Consider the following 16,331-nt stretch of genomic DNA (forward strand, 5'->3'; position numbering starts at 1 on the left):
GGCCCAAAATCTAATTTTAATTAAAGAAAAAATGTGCATCTTTGTCTGTCTTCTAAGGTAAAATAATGCATCATCTTGCCTGGGAAAAGCCCGCCAGATCAGGCGTGTTGCCTCGGGCAGTTTAACTAGGAGTCTCTGCCATTTTTGTCCAATAAATTATATAATTTCTCCCTAAATTGTAGAGGAGAGGGACTTCTGAGTTTGTGCCCAGGCAAATGGTTGGTCGCCTTGTGGGGTATCGAAAGCCTGTACTACAGACAATGACATTTATACAGCGAGATGGATAGCACTTGCAGATCCAGCCAGTAGATAGTTTGGCTACATTGGCTGCACAACTTGAAACACTATGCACCACCAAGGACCTTCAACAAGAATGTTTTTTTTAATCACTCATCATGCTGTGCTTGTTTGCTTAATATTACTTCTACCCATGATTATTCTGTTTTTGTGTCCCTGCACCTCTTGTTATTGACTCACACCGGTTGCTTAACTTGCTTCTTGCTGATTGAGTTTTAGTTTTGTTTATGATATTATTTGGAAACATGTAGGTTCGCTTTATTGGACACTGTACGAATTTAGCTTTTGAAGCACAACTGTGTATGAAACTTCTTTTTATAATTTCTGTGGCTGAGATACAGACTTGGGACAGGGAAATCTAAGGTGAAATCCTAGCTTCCTTGTTTGAGCAAATTGTGGGATCCTACGCAAACCACTTTACCTCCCTGTGCTTCATTTTCCTGCCTTAAAAGCCAATTATCGAAGAACCTAGAGTAAATCATTCCAGCTTGTGTTTAAATAGTTTGATAGATCATTCCCTTGCCATAAATATAAGCTGTAGACTATGAACAAGAAAAAAGCCTTTTCTCTTATTCACCGTATCTGGTGCTTGTACCAGCGCACATCAGGCTCACACCTTCACTCCCCTATTTCAAGAAAGAAATGAAAACTTGCATCTTCAAGGAACACATCATCCGCAGACACCACACCAGAAAGCTAGGTTTGTATTACATAAATTCCAACATAAAAAGTTAAAGAAAAGTCTGCATGAGAGTGACTGATAAATTGAATACATTCACCCCGTAGACTCCATTTGTGTGTGAACACCTGGGAATGGGGAAACCTTGGTTTGAGAAAGGCCACTTGATAAATGTATGGTTTAAAGTGACACTATATGAGTGGAGGACCTCTTTCCTATTGCACCCTCACTCAATGAGCCATAAAGACTTGACATGTTTTCTCGCTTGCAGGGTAAGCTAGAAGATGGACGGGTCATCGACAGCTCGCTCTCCCGGGACCCTCTTGTTGTGGAGCTTGGCAAGAAGCAGGTAATCCCAGGTAGGTGTGGTGAGGGGGGCAAAGAGAATGAATGCGAAAATCCAGGTGAGTTGGTGCAGGAATCGCTCAGGCACGTGTCCTGAAAGCAAGAACGTTTAGCTTGCTGGAGATCCACTGCACACTAGATTAAAAAATAATAGTATGTTCTTGATCCTTCATGCAAAGCTTCAAACCTTTATCAAACACACATCAAATGTTTATCACACTTACAATCAAAAACAGGGGGAGTCCATCTCCCCCAGAACAGAGACTTGGGCACAGGACCATCTCTGTTCACATTGGTGGTGAGGAGGTGCAAGGAAGAGAAAGATAACCTGTGCCTCTTCAAAGCCACGGTACTCTGAGGCAATGCGCGCTTTCCACAGTTTTTAATTGCTGATGCTTAGGAGTTTACAGGAGTTGTCTTGTGTGCTCTCCTGAAATGTGTTGGACACCCTGATTCTCTTTTCAGTCATCACAGGAAAGTAAACAAAGGGGTTTGTGTTGTGTAGTCCTTACTAGGGGCACAGCAGAGCTCTCTTTTTATCTGTAACTAGCTGGCACTCCTTGTTTCCAACAGGCCTCAGTTTCTTCACTGACAATGGCAGTCTTCACACAAAGCATCCTAATAGTGTAGACACTGCTGGGCGTCAGGGTCACTTTCTTTAAATTTAGCCTTTTGATAAGGTCCTGGTCCCGTCCTTCAAGCCTGCAGTGATGGGTGACTCTTAATAGCTGTCATCTCATACACTGTGACATACTAACATCTCAGAAGCATCTTTACTTAAGATGAGGGACACAGATCACTGAGGAAGACCCACCATAGGAGTCTTCCTCAAGTAGGGTTTACTAATCACTAGGCAGGAAGAAGACACATGGGCACTTGTTACTGTGGACGACACCCATCTATGTGCTATGATGTTACCAGCTTAGTCCCTAGGTCTGCAGTGACTGGGCCCACTCAGTGCAGCAGAACACTCCAGACTCCATGACTGCCCCCATATCTAGTACTCACCTATGCACAGCAAAAGTCTTCATGCAGGAGACCGCATGATTTATGAACAAGCACTGATTCTGCTCTGCTTTCTTTCTCTCTTCCAGGTATGGAGCAGAGCCTGCTGGACGTCTGTGTTGGGTGAGTAACTGACATATAACCATGACCCACAAGTAGTAGACGTATTCGCCTAACTATGGCATAATGGCCCTGCTACAAGAGAAATGTTGATTATCTTGGGGTCAGTAACAGGAGTTATTGTTCTGATTGGAATTATGTTATGCAGGAACAACAAGAGTCCGCTCAGCTTCAGTCAGAGTTATCACCTCCTCCAAATAGGCAAAGTCTCCTAGCAAAATACACAAAAGAGAACACTTTATCTCTGATTCCTGCATGTTATTTCCTGAAACCTCATAGTACCCGTTATTCTGCCACTGCCCTCCAATCCGGAAACACTAGGATCTCCAGTGACAGTAATTTGTTAAAGAGGGGCAAAGGAGGGAGTAACAATTGCTGTTACACCAGTCACCCATAATAAGGGCTACAATGTTTGTATCTCTGCAAACCTGTCACAATGCCCTTTAATCCCTTGTGTTCGTAAGAGACAGTATCCTGTGCCTCCTCAAACTTGTAACAAAGCTTTTCTCCACATTCTTGTACATTCTCCTGTTACTCCTCATGCAGGTAGCTATGCTGTACATCTACTGAGAGTTTTAACTATGCTCTTGTAGCCCATCGTGTTTGTAACAGTCAGTGTCCTGTAGCTTCCTATGTTTGTAACAATGCTTTTGATCTGATCAGATGAGTAACAAAGTCTTGTGTTTCCTCTTGATTGAGACAGTGCCCTACAACTCCCCACGCCCGTAAGAATAATTTATTTTCAAGACCTCAACTCATGTTGTTCCCTCCTGCTAGTAAAAGGACCTTTACGTTTCCACATCCATAACGCAGCCCTCTATGTTGCATGTCACCAGAGCCCTGTATTTCTACAAACGTGTGCCTCGTATTTCTACAGCTGTGCATTTAAAAAAAATCAACCAGTTACCTATCTGTATTAATGGTTTTGCAGCTTAAAAGTCTTCAAGAATCACATTCTGCTTATTATTCCACCATCCAATGTTTGGGTCTGAAAGAGTTTCTAAACTGTAAATGTATTGGCAGTACCTGTCTGCTGAGGAAATTGGTTTGAATGTGTTCTTGTCTTTATACCTATCTGGTTATTAAGACGATGCCTCTGGCATCTTGACCTAGAGCTAAATTTCTTGACCAACTTGAGATATGGTCCGAAATCGCCCCCCTTGCTTGTTCAGATAGAACAATGATGTATTGTCTGTTAGTATCTGAATCACTTTGCCCTTGAATCTGACTTTAGAAAGCCTTTGATGCCCATAACACAGTTTTCAACTCCAAGTAATGTCATTTTGCAAGCACCCTGCTCTGACCAGTGAACTCTCCCTTTCGAGTGTGAAGGCGTACTCCCCAATCTACTTGTTATGCAACTTTTGTAATGAAGGCATTTGTGATTTTTGTATTTTATAGTTTTCCCGTCAACATATTTTTATTGTTCCACCGTTGTGAGTCCTTTCATACATTTCCTGTTATAATCACTAGATCTTTCCAGTTCCCCTTCAATTGATACCACAGACTGTTCAACCATTCTTGATTTAGTCTCATGTGAAATCTTGCCTTTGGAATCAAATGGATTCATGTTGCCATTAGTCCCAGAAAATCTCATCACAGTTTTTACTGTCAGAGACTGTGATGTCTGCTACAGCCCTACAATGCCAATACTCTTCTCTGTGGGTAATGGCAATATCAACTCTAGTTTGAGAGATATTCCAGAAAATTCTTTGCAGAGTTGGGGGTGATTTCTTCATCTTAACTGTAAAATCCAGTTGGTAAAGTAAGTTTACAGTGATTTTCAAAGAGTGTCGATATTATCGGAGAGAACTCACCATAGCCATTTGTCCATGTATGTTTACACATGAATTCCCTCCCTCCAGAGGTGTGCTGCCTCTACCACTGGTGTTTTTGGTAAGAATCCTGGTGCAGGCATTATTCCAAAAAATAAAGTATTACAGTGGCAATGAGAACTCTTTATTGCAAACCTGGATACTTCTGATGAGCGGGGTGCTTTGGTATTTAAAAGTGAGCATCGGTCAAGTCTGTGGTGGTCAAATAATTGTGGTAAGACCTTCTTTAGAGTTGTCATTCGATAGAGGTGTTATTTTAAATTTCTGTATCTTGATAAACTTGTTTACAAATCTTAGATCGAGTATTGGTCACAATGTCAAATTCTTTTTAGCAACAACAATATCCAGAGATCAACCTGTATTTCTGTCTTTAAGTAGTACTTGTTCTGTTGCATCGTTTAAACACAGCTCTAGAGCTTCCTGTTCAAATATATCCAATTATTTTTGTTTATATAACTGTTTTTTGGAGAAATTATTGGTAGCTTTATTTAGAAGCTATATGCAGTATCTGAATCTTATGACGTTCAATATCCATTTGTCTGTGCTGGGCCGCCACATTGGTAGGTAGTCCTTGATTCTGTTGCCTGCTGGTTAAGGGTAGCATTAAAGAGTCAGTTGTTTGAAGACGTACCTCCGGTATTGGTGGGTCTTCTTTCCTTGCCTTTGAGGAGAAAAGGATGTTTGCCCTGGTTCTGACGCCATTGGCTCTGACCTTGGAATGTTGGTGGAGTAGACTAGTTCTGAGGCATTTTACTGTAGGAGAATCTACCCTGTTCTTTTATGTATGAATTTCCTCTGCAAAAATAGCCCCTTATTTGTAAAGTACCCCATTCCACTGCAGTTTATTAGCTTTTTCATTTGTACAGACTTTGATCTCCTGTGCACCAAAGAAATGCTCTCTTGTAACTGTTGTACCAGTCATATTTGCCTGAACCTCCCTCCTGAAGCCTAATATACGCAACCAGGAATGTCTACATAATAATCGTTGTGTTGCCTGCCTGCTGGATCTGCAATGTGTAATGCAGACTTTAAGAACAGATTTGTTGTGATTCTACCCTCTTTCCCTCACTCTATTTAAGTAATTCTTCCAGCAGATGTTGGAATATGACCTCCATCCCTTTCCGCTGTTCACATGCATATCTGTTGAGCAAGGCATTTGAGTTTGCTTGGCGCCATTATATGGCTGCCACTGTCTCCACATTCCCGCCTGCTATGGTGGTGGGACCTGTGAGAATGAAGCTTGTGTTCTTTTCCCTGCTGTCCTGACAATGAGACAAATCAAGAGTCCACACATGCCTTGATATATTGTGGATTTTGAGGACATAGCTTATATTTCTTCTCTATTGAGGCAGTTAGTGCTCCAGAAGTGGCTGTGTTTTGGAAAACCTCCCAACCTTGATATAAAACTCCCAGGCTTATGGGTAGATGTTGGCTCTTTGTATAGACTGGGCATAGTGTTGCCACTAGGAAGCATGATTCTTCCTGCTTGACTTCCATCTGCACATCAAAAGCATCTGCTGATCTTTTGGCTATACTATGCTACATTCAGCTTTCTCCTCTGGTGAATTTTCCTCAGTATTCTTCCTTATTTATTCCTTTTATTCTTGAATAGTATACATCAGATTTTCCTTCTCCCCCTCAGAGGGTTTGGGGATACTCGTCTTTTAAGTGCTGAGTTTGTGTAGCATACTGTTGATCCTCATCTTCCTCTATCCGAGGTCGTCTCATCATTTCTCTACAATCTAATCTTTGTGAATCCTATCGCATTCTTTTTATGTATAATAGTTTGGGTGTCATACAATACGTAAATACTTCTTCAAAAGATGTTTTTCTCTTTTTAAAGAAACGTTTCTGTCTTGATGTTGAGTTTTTTTGTCCTTTTTATTTAACTTTTTTTATTAACGTTTCAAATGACTAACAGCAGTTGACATATTGCTAAAGTAACATTGCTCAAAGTACGGATCCCAACACTACTACTTAAAACATCTGAGGATACTGGCTCTAATTAAGTAACCCCCAGTGTGACAATCAATTTAACCTTATCAGATAAGTCATTATAATCAGCAAGGCAACTGGTAAAAGTAACAGTTTTATACAGTACTTTCCCTGTGACACCTGTGGAAATAACCATCATAACACTGGACGACTCCGTATCCAATAACATTAACCATATAACATACTGTGAATAACATGTCTACCACAAGTCCTCCCAATTTCCCACCCAGTTTCCCCCACCACAGTTTCCAATCACTTGCCAAGTTAAACTATACAGTATAATCTAATATGCAGCATTGGGAACTGTTTAGAGTCCTTTCCCATCTCTAATGCCCATTGTAGGTAGCTGGGTTCTGGTTTCAGAGCCCCCCCCCCCCCCCCCCCCCCCCCCACACACACACACACTTTGCCTGGATTTGATGCAGCTTTGACGGAAGTGAACTGGGTTCCTGCAAACCAGGTCCCCAGTGCCAGTGTTCCTTCCCCAAAACAAGACACCTGGTCACTTGATCCCCAAAGTGGCCAGGCCCTTCAGCATCTCTGGAAGTCCGTAGTAAATGGTGCCTCCGATACCTAGGGCCGGGGTACTAAAGAGGATCCCCCCAAGAGCTGCAGCACAGCTTGTGCTACACTAAGAAACCCAGCACCAAACTCATACAGACTGCTACTGTAGGCTGCGTAACAAGGTGCTCCAAAACCTGAATACAGAGCATGGCACACACCTTATGTTGTTTGTCCTTTCAGAACAGTTTCTTTGACGTTGGTGAATTCATATGTCCTGTTTATGTTTAGAGGTAGAGGACCTCTTTCTTCCCCTTCCAGCTTGATTAATCACAAAAGTAGAATTGAAGCGTATTTGCTGGTCCTTACAGTTGGAAGCAACCGTTTGTGAGGGGATTTTTTGATATCCCTTCGATTGGCATTCTTTTAGACATCAAATATATTTCTTTATGTAAGCATGATTTAAATGTAACTATTTATTCAACTTTTAGCTGATTTATATGACCTTTCTGAAGACTTGAAGGGTTCTTTTTGTCACTGCAGGGAAAAGCGTCTAGTGACGATCCCACCACATCTGGCCTACGGCAAGAGAGGATTTCCACCGGCTATTCCAGGTAATAATATCAGACATGCGCTACATGTGCTCTAGCGGTTCCTCTTAATCCAAAGCCCTCACACCATCACGCTCACAGACTCCAGACCATTTAGTCACAGGCTCTGGAAATCAAATCAGTAGGCTCCGAACCATTGAAACCTGAGCCTTAAAGTCACCAGCCAGAGACTCAGAACCACCACATCTAAAGAGTCTGAACCGCCACGTACAGAGTTTAGACCTAGGGCTCAACACTTAACACAAGTTGTCAATCTATTCTCACAGGATTTCTACTTTGCGGGTGCCACAATTTTTTAAAGTATTGGAATTAACAAAGGCTCCCACGAGTACACCATGAAAGCTGTGACTTGCAAGCACAGATAGCTATGTGATTCGGTTTGCACCCTGCAAATCACTCCACCTTTAACCTGTTAACTCAGACGTGGTGAAGCACATTGAAACCCCAGCCTCACCAGAGCCTCAACACAGCTACTTTCTCCCACCCACCCCACATCAGCCAAACGCTCAGTGCCCAGACTCCTGACCAGATTTGCAATCCACAAGTAACTGAATCAGCCACCAAGCTTTCCAACACCTCAGGCTCTTTACTACTCACTTAGAAACAACCATCTTCATCCCCATCAAATCCTTAGCTAAGTCTCGGACACTTCCGCTTTTCAGTGCCCAACCCCCTACCTTCAAACCACATTTGTTCTCGGTATTCTTGGTGCTCCTCCCCATGAGAGACCCTCATCTGTTGCTGTTTGCACCTTACAGATAGTCAGTCCTCGTTCACTAGTCCCCTTTTCCACTATTTCTTTCAAGTGCGTGTGTCCCTTCAATGATTGCCCCTCATGTCAGAGTCACTACTCTCCTTCAGTAAGTTACCCAGCTTTCTTATCCAAGTCCAACCAGTGGAAAACATGAAGCAGGTACTGACAAACACCTGCACTAGGATATGTGCATCCCCAGTACTACAGATCCATGACTGCATATCATTGGCTTGATCTATACAATGACTTCACCTTCATTACTCTACCTACATTTTTCGACTCAACACCACTTCGCCCTGTACAGTTAGTTCAACTACATTACTTCTGCTTACTGTTCCGTCAGTTCCAGTACCTCACAGATGCCATTACTTTGACTGTTACTTCAGCATAATTCATTACTTCTGCATCATAGGATCATTATTGATAGTCAGAAATATTATCCCAGACTATATGTGGGACCTTGGAACACTTTTAAGTGTACATATAAACCATAAACCATATGTAGGAAGCTAGCCCTTTATGTGGTATGTGAATACTGTGTAAAGGGTTCAGGGGTTCCCCAGTGAGTGCATAGGGCTTGCTATGCAATCCCAAAGTGCTCTATTTAGGGGTAGGGTGATCGAGCAGCCTTAGGCTTAAAACAGAGCACAGAGAAGAGCAAGACATCTACAAATACACACAATAGCCAATAAATGAGACACACAACTGAAGAAGGAGATCCACACCAATTTATAAAAATAGCAAATATATTCATCTATGTTTAGGCATCAGAGAAAAATCGTTCAGGTAAGCACGTTTAAAAAAAAAAATTCTTTTCACTTTAAAATGTGAAGACAGGGCGATTTCTTAGTTTTGCTATGTTATTCTGTAGGAGGAAAAACAAGTTCTGCAAACAGGTAGAGTACAGCAACTTACAAGACCAGTCTCCTGAAGTTAAGGTGAATAGTGAGCAACGTACAAAGCAGCACCCACAGTACACCCTTAGTGGCACGGGAGCAGCTGGGTGCAGAGTGCAAAACACCATTGGGTGCCCAATGCGTTCTTATGGAGATCTGTCACTGTTTAGAGAGGCTGGAGGTTCTGGCCAGGAGGCAAGTTGAGCTAAACCAACAGCCAGGTACAGAAAGGCACCTTTTGTCCTCTTCTGCACGGCTCCGGGGCAGTGGGTGCAGAGGTGTCCTTAGGTGTCTGTTTTTTCTGACCGAAATGGTTGCGCTAGAGGGGTGGCTGCATGCAGAGGCTGCAGGCTTCTTCGGGGAGTCCAGGAGGGGTGAAACCAAGACAGACTCATACTCTGGAGGGCTGGGGGACCTTTTTGGCACTGGTGGTCCACTTCAACTCAGGTTGGAGACGGCAGGTGCAGTGGTGACTTTAGATGTCAGGTTTTGGTGGTTACAAAAGCTTCAGAGTCCCTTCTTTTGGAGTTTGCTGGAGAACAGGTCCACTGTTCATTGGAGGTCTTGAGTCTATATTGATGGCAGGCAGTCCTCCTGGGTTTATGGCGTTACAGCTGCAGGACGAGTCGCCTTTGATGCAGATTTTCGATGCTTGATGCAGATATACCGGCAGGGTTGGTACCATGTCAGCTGCTTCTCTTCGCTTCTGCTGTTGCAGCACTTCAGTGTCCTTGGTCTTCTTAGGTCATCAGAATCTGCTTCACTGGTGCCAGGGGCTCCCCTAAATACTAATTGTGGTGGTGTAGAGGGTGTGTAGGTAGTAACCAATCGGCTGCTGACCCTTGAAGTCATTACGCCCTCTAAATGACCACTTCCTATCGGAAGTGGACGTAACCCTGCCCCAGAATTCCTAGGTGTGTCATTGCAAAGATGGAAACCTCAGTGTCAACCTCGCAGTAACCCACATCAGGCGTGGCACTAGCCTGGAGGTGGCACGCCTACCTGACTAGCTAATTTTCCATCGGTCCAGGTGCCAAGTGGGCTTGTACAGGGGGGTTGCTTCCTCTCCTTTGAGGGTAACCAGATTCGCATTTCAAAGGCAGCAGCCGTTTGTGGCTTGCTGCCTTAGAAAGACTAATCAGCAGGTCATCCTGTTGGAGGGGGTGTTACACCCTCTTCCTGGACAGACTTTTGTGCTGGGCCTCCTGAGAGCAGAAGGCTCTCCACCCTAGAGGGCCAGAACCGTGTCTCGGGTGGCAGGCTGGCAGAAACAAGTCAGCAAGCACACCAGAGGCTGATAGGGTTTAAGGGAGCACCTCTGAGGCCCCCTCTGGGTGCATGTATTGGTAAATCCAACACTGGCATCAGTGTGGGTTCAACAATATGAGATGTTTGATTCCAAACATCTTTCTCTTTGGTGAAACCATCATGTAGCTGGGGAACTTGTATTGACTAGTGTCTAGCACATGAATTTAAAATGGCTCCCCTGGCTACTTATGTCTGAGGATTGGCAAAGCCATAGTAGGGGCATATCTGCTCTTGCACATATGCCCTCGCATGCAACATAATGCACCCTGCCTTAGCGCTGTAAGGCCTGCTGTAGAAGTGACTTACAGATATTGCATGCAGTGTTAGGGGACATAGCACACAGGCCGTTTGCCATGTTGTGTTTTCACTTTTGTCTTCTCCAAGACACACAGCCTGCAATGGCAGCCTGTCATGTGCTTGGTATGGGGTCTCTTAGGCTGCAGCCCTTAAGGACCCTCTTTAGCACCTCAGGCCCTAGGTACCAGGAGTACCATTTTCTAGGGACTTAGAGAGTGTGCTAAAGGATTTCCCAGTTTGGACAGTATTGGGGGAACATCACTGGCACTGAGGACCTGATTGGTAGGGACTTTGTGCACTTCAGTCAAAGTTGCATCAAATACCAGGAAAAAAGTGGAAGGGTACTGCAACAAAACCCAGTTCCTTACAGAGGTGAACAAGAGTGTATGTAGTCTGTGGAGGTAGACACTGTTATTTTATGCAGTAGGCTGCTATTTAATATTATTGTATTGAGCATCCCAAGCCTGACTTTTCGGCCTTTTCAGGCATGTGCATCTATGAGAGATTTGGTGCTGGTGAAGTACGTTTTCCCTCAGCTTTTTAACTTTTTCCTAGACCATTACTTTGAAATGGACCATAATTGTGACTCCTTTACTTCAATGCTCCCAATTGCTTTAGCTTCATTTACCTACATTAAGAGTGGCGTAACAAAGGTCCCCATGGTGCGTGCGGGGACCTCAATGTTCAGGGGGGTCCTTCAGCGCATCATCCTGGCCTGAGAGCTCCTGAGCGAGTCCGTAGGGCGGCCCATTTATGTTTGCAGGGGCCCCCCTCTAGTTTTGTTACGCTGCTGTTACATTACTTTAACATCATTACTTCAACGTATACCATTACTTTGACCCTATTATTTCAGCCTACACGGTCAGCTCAACTCTCAACCTGTACCAGTACTTTGATTTACAAATCTGGATGTCATGTTAAGAGACCAGTAAGGAAGTAGTTTACTAATTAATTTTAAAAAGCAATACCTTTGAAGAACTGGGCCGTCACTTATCAATTTAAAGGAAGTTCACATGTTAATTTGATAAAAAAAGATTTAGAGTTAGGCCTTAGCTTCTAACTTATTTTAAATTAAATAACACAAAACTTAAATTTATTTTGCTAAAATATTTACAGGACTGATCATTTAAGAGTAATTCTATTTAATCAAATTTTAGTCAAATACTTTTCAAACAAACAAGACTGACATAAAACCCAACAATTATATGATGTTAGGGTTAGAGTTGGTACCCCTTTCCTCTTTCATTTAAGCTGAACTTAATCAAATTAAAGTGAACAGAAATAATTTAATTGTAAAATAATTGCTCAAGCAAGAGTTGTGGCTTTCAGAACTATTCAATTTAGAGGTAGCGTTATGATGAAGGATTTGTGCAGGTTTAAATCTCTGCAAGGCCAGCTCAGCTTTCCATCTTTCTGCAATCGTTAAATTGAGCACCATTAAACTGGATGATAGGAACACCTTTTTTATCTTGGAGAAAGTGGCAGACGCGTTGGCATATAACTCCGAATGAAAAAACAAATAAATATTTACTTTAGTAAGAGTAACAGGTTTAGTTGCATAATGCCAGGGAAAGGCTTAAGGTAAGCTTTGATACAGAGTAGTGTAAGGGGGCAGAATAGTGGGGCTGAAGGAAGGTTCTCACTATGATGATATGTGTAGGGAGTCCTGAGGATCTTGTGTGACATTTGGAGTGATGGCAGTGGAAGCAGTTTTGTACTCCGCTAGCACAATCCCTCTGATATCAGTCCTTCCAGAAGGTTGTACTTAAAGAGCAAAGGTTTCAGTCAGAGAATTAACAAACACGTAGAGGTTCTAAAAATACATTTATCCTATTTAAAACCCCACAGAAAGTACGAAACAGCAAAAACTGTGCAGAAATGGTTCCAAAATAAAATCACCAAATAGAACGATAAGCCAGAGAACTACCTCTTTCGGTATCAGACAAGGTGAATGCGCCAGCACAACCCAAACGTATTTGCAATATCTCCAGCTGGTGTAACGTGAGACAGTATGCACTGAAAACCCTTTCACCTCATAGAGGGCAGGATTTAGAGTCAGTCGTCCTGCCCTCCCATCCAAAGTTCACACAGCCACCTCTGTGGGAGTTGACAAGTCACAGATCCATTGTGTCTAACTCGTGAAGAGAGAAAGTATAGAAGCGTGGGTCGGGCTCAGGGTGTTCATGCTTACCTTTCTTAACCGAGCCTCCCCAACCAGAGTGGTCATTGTGATAGGGGATCGCCCACCTCCTGCGAGCAAGACAGGGAGCTCTTGCTGTCATTCACAACGTTTCCTCATTGGAAGGATGATAGAGAAGGAGGTCTATGATAATATAATGGCAGCCAGGATCGAGGGCAAAGGACGAATAGAAGGCAAATATGGAGAATTGTCTAGCACTTGAAATAAGGTAGGATAGTCTACAGCTTTGCCCGGTAAGCCTTCGTCCATAAGCTAAGGTAGACAACTGTGGGCACCTAAATGAGGATATGCATCAGTTTAGCCCATCTAATCTCAAAAACACCCTGCCACCCACACATATAACTAACAAAACAGTGCTTCTAAAGGAGCAGCTAGCTAACTTGTACCTCGCCAATACAGTCAATAGCACACACGGCACAGATATTGCAGGGTTCCTGCCATTCATAACAACATAAAGCACACCAAATATTCCAGCCCCACCACCACCACTCCTGGTGGCGTCAGTCCAGCTCTTTGCCAGAGTACCGCCTCTAAGCTAGTAAGAGGTACTCACATGCACTCTTCTGTACTCGCTACAGAACTGTAGACCAGTGGTTCCCAACCTGTGGTCCGGGGACCCCTGGGGGTCCGCGAATCCTTCTCAGGGGGTCCGCGAGAGCCTAGAAAATTAAAAAAATATGAACAAATATTGACAAATTAGGTCCCCAGCTTCCAGTAATGACTCAGGCGGGGGTCCCCGGATTCCCATTATGATTCAGTGGGGGTCCCTGGATTCCATTAATGTTAAAGTGGGGGTCCTTAGAAATCAAAAGGTTGGGAACCACTGCTGTAGACCATAGAAGACTGGTGCAAAAAGCCCTCTATCAGAGAGAAACATCTTCGGGTGTAGGAACAAGATTGTACACAGACCACCCATTAACACAGGTCTTATATGCAGACCCCTACCACCCAACTCACTAGCTGTCAGGTGCTGCCCCTTCTTCGTCTGCAGCTATCCCGTCAGTGATTGTCCTACTCTACACATGCACCCCTTTCTTACCTGAATCCCTCATCTCCCTGCAGCTGACGCTGTGCTTCAATTTGAGATTGAAGTTCTGCAACTTCTGAAGCCCACCTACTGGCAGAAGACCATGAACGACGTGCTTCCTCTGATCTGCATAGGTCTGGTGCCCACCCTTCTCTTCCTCATCGGCTTCTACCTGTACTCGAAGGCCAAGGCCCCACATGTCTCCAAGAAGAAGCTCAAGGAGGAGAGGAAGAACAAGCAAAAGAAAAATAAAGATTCCTGACTTCTCACTTAGATTCTGGGTGTCCGAATTCTTAATGAAGTTCTGATTCTGTGTGCTAATCTGTGGCCTTCCTGTCCACCCAATCTGTCTGCATTTCGACACTTCAACTGTCAGTTCACCTTCTTATCCAGCCTCTTCTCTGCCTGTCCAAATTCTAACTCAACGCCTGCCTAGCCACCTTCTTATCTCAGCTGTCTCTCTGAGCTTGGAACTCTGGCTTTATTTCTCCGTCCAAATACTGACATACGCTTGTTCATTTTCAAGGTCTGCTCTTACGAGTTCTGGCTCAGGCTCTACCTCTCTTGTTTCCTATCCATGTACAGTCTGTTAGTTCTGGTTCAAGCTGTTGTCTGTTCTGTTTTAGGATGTGCATTTTGTCATCTAAAGTTTGAACAGGCCTCTTTTTATTGGTCCCATTTCCAAGCACCCCCTTTCAAGATCTGCTCCAGGATGTTTTCTTGAATTTTTTGTAGCACACTGGGGAATATTATGTTTTCCCACATGGCGATTTGGGAAATAAATTATGTTTATATTAATGTCACTTTATGTTTTATTTATTCATTCAGCAATAGTGCAGATAGTTGCTTTCTCCTTCCTGTCGAAGTCTCCAATAAATGTACATCTCAGGAGGCTAATAAGCATTCTGAACTAACAAAGTAAAGCCAATGATGCCAGATCACACCATTTGGGATAAATGCTTTTTGTCTAATCCTGGATTTGAATTTTAAAAATAATTAATCAGGTGTGCTTTTCCAGTTGGCCTAACTCACGGAAATCAAGACTACAACTGCAAGCCTGTACGCACTCATTAAATCAAAGGCCAAGACTGGAAACACGGCGTTATGCTGACATCTTGTAGTATTGCAGTAGTACACTGCTTTGTTCTAAGCAGGGAATGCATGCACTTTTTGGTGGATTCAGATGCTACTGTTTATCAGTCCACTGCATCAGAAGGGTCTGGCAGAGCGTAGAGTGGTTATTAAGAACATGACTGGAAATTGACAGTACCACTGATCTTGTAAATGTCTGACAGACTTCCAGCAACACAGAAATTGGACTGACCCAATCTCTGGTGAGCTTGTCCCAAATGGGAGTTGGTGCCCAGAAACTGAGAAGTGGTGCAGACATTATCATTTCTGATATGAGCTAATATGTCAAAGGCTGCTTTTGTCTCACCTGGTGGCAAGGAAGAAATAGTCACTATCCATTTACTCTCAGAGAAGCCTACGGTCACTGACATAGGCAATCAGAGTGGAGCTCTCTAAATTTCTGATTATCTTGGATTAAGAGGCTTGGGGGCAGATGATCGTACGTTTGGAATTGCGAGTTCCTAATTGCAATTCAATGCGATTCGCAATTAGGAAACCGCATTTCCAAATGTTCAAAACTCCACTGAGTTACATTTGTGATTTCCAGTGGGTCGCAAATAGACCTACCTCTTTAATATTCATGAGGTAGGTCTCGCTTTGCGACCCACTGGGAATCGCAAAACATCACAGGGATGGTGGCCTGCTCGGGACAGCAGACCACGATGTCTGTGATTTCTTTTAAATAAAGCAATCTTTTTTTTTTTTTTAGATGCAACCCGTTTTCCTTAAAGGAAAACGCGTGCGTTTAAAACGAAAATGAAAAGTTTTCCTTTAATTTTTTAAGAGCAGGCAGTGGTCTATAGGACCACTGCCCGCTCTTAAAAATGTTTTTACAGACATTCACAGAGGATATACTTTACCATCAACTTGAAGTTGGTGGTAACCTGTGAATGTTTTGCGACCGCATTTCAGTTGCAAAACATTCAATCAAACCACTGCGATTTGTTTTTAAAAAGAGACGCCCTAAACACGTTCCTTCCTAATACTGAATCACAATGCCAAATTGCGATTCGGTAACAGGTTACAGTATCAAAATTTTGGATTTGGGACACCCAGGCACGTTTTTAGCAGTCACAAATGGCCCAATTCTGTGAATCGGACTGTTTCGGACTGCTAAATAGCTTTGATCATCTGGCCCTCAGAGTTCTGAAGGTTTTCCCTTCATTTTTTCTAAAGGGAGTGCGTGCAAAAAATGTACAAAACTGTAAAAAAAACTATTTTAGAATCTTGATGTGCAATGTAGTCACACACATTTCCTACTACTGCAGATGATCGTTGGTTTAAGTACCAGTTCAGAAAGATAGATGGTACCTGTAAACACCTGTTTAAA

The 16,331-nt window shown here is 43.2% G+C and overlaps 1 protein-coding gene across 1 annotated transcript in view; it reads left to right on the top strand.

The window, feature by feature from the left end:
* The window catches only part of FKBP11 (FKBP prolyl isomerase 11), a 41,938-nt gene extending 27,265 nt beyond the window's left edge, over window positions 1-14,673 (top strand). The window contains exons 3-6 of the mRNA XM_069230496.1: window positions 1,248-1,335; window positions 2,416-2,449; window positions 7,321-7,391; window positions 13,906-14,673. Of these exons, the coding sequence (XP_069086597.1) occupies window positions 1,248-1,335; window positions 2,416-2,449; window positions 7,321-7,391; window positions 13,906-14,132 (420 nt within the window). The 3' untranslated portion in view covers window positions 14,133-14,673. The remainder of the gene's footprint in view (window positions 1-1,247; window positions 1,336-2,415; window positions 2,450-7,320; window positions 7,392-13,905) is intronic.
* The last annotated feature ends 1,658 nt before the right edge of the window (window positions 14,674-16,331 follow it).

This window comes from Pleurodeles waltl, chromosome 4_2, assembly GCF_031143425.1.
Source record: "Pleurodeles waltl isolate 20211129_DDA chromosome 4_2, aPleWal1.hap1.20221129, whole genome shotgun sequence".
NCBI lineage: Eukaryota > Metazoa > Chordata > Amphibia > Caudata > Salamandridae > Pleurodeles > Pleurodeles waltl.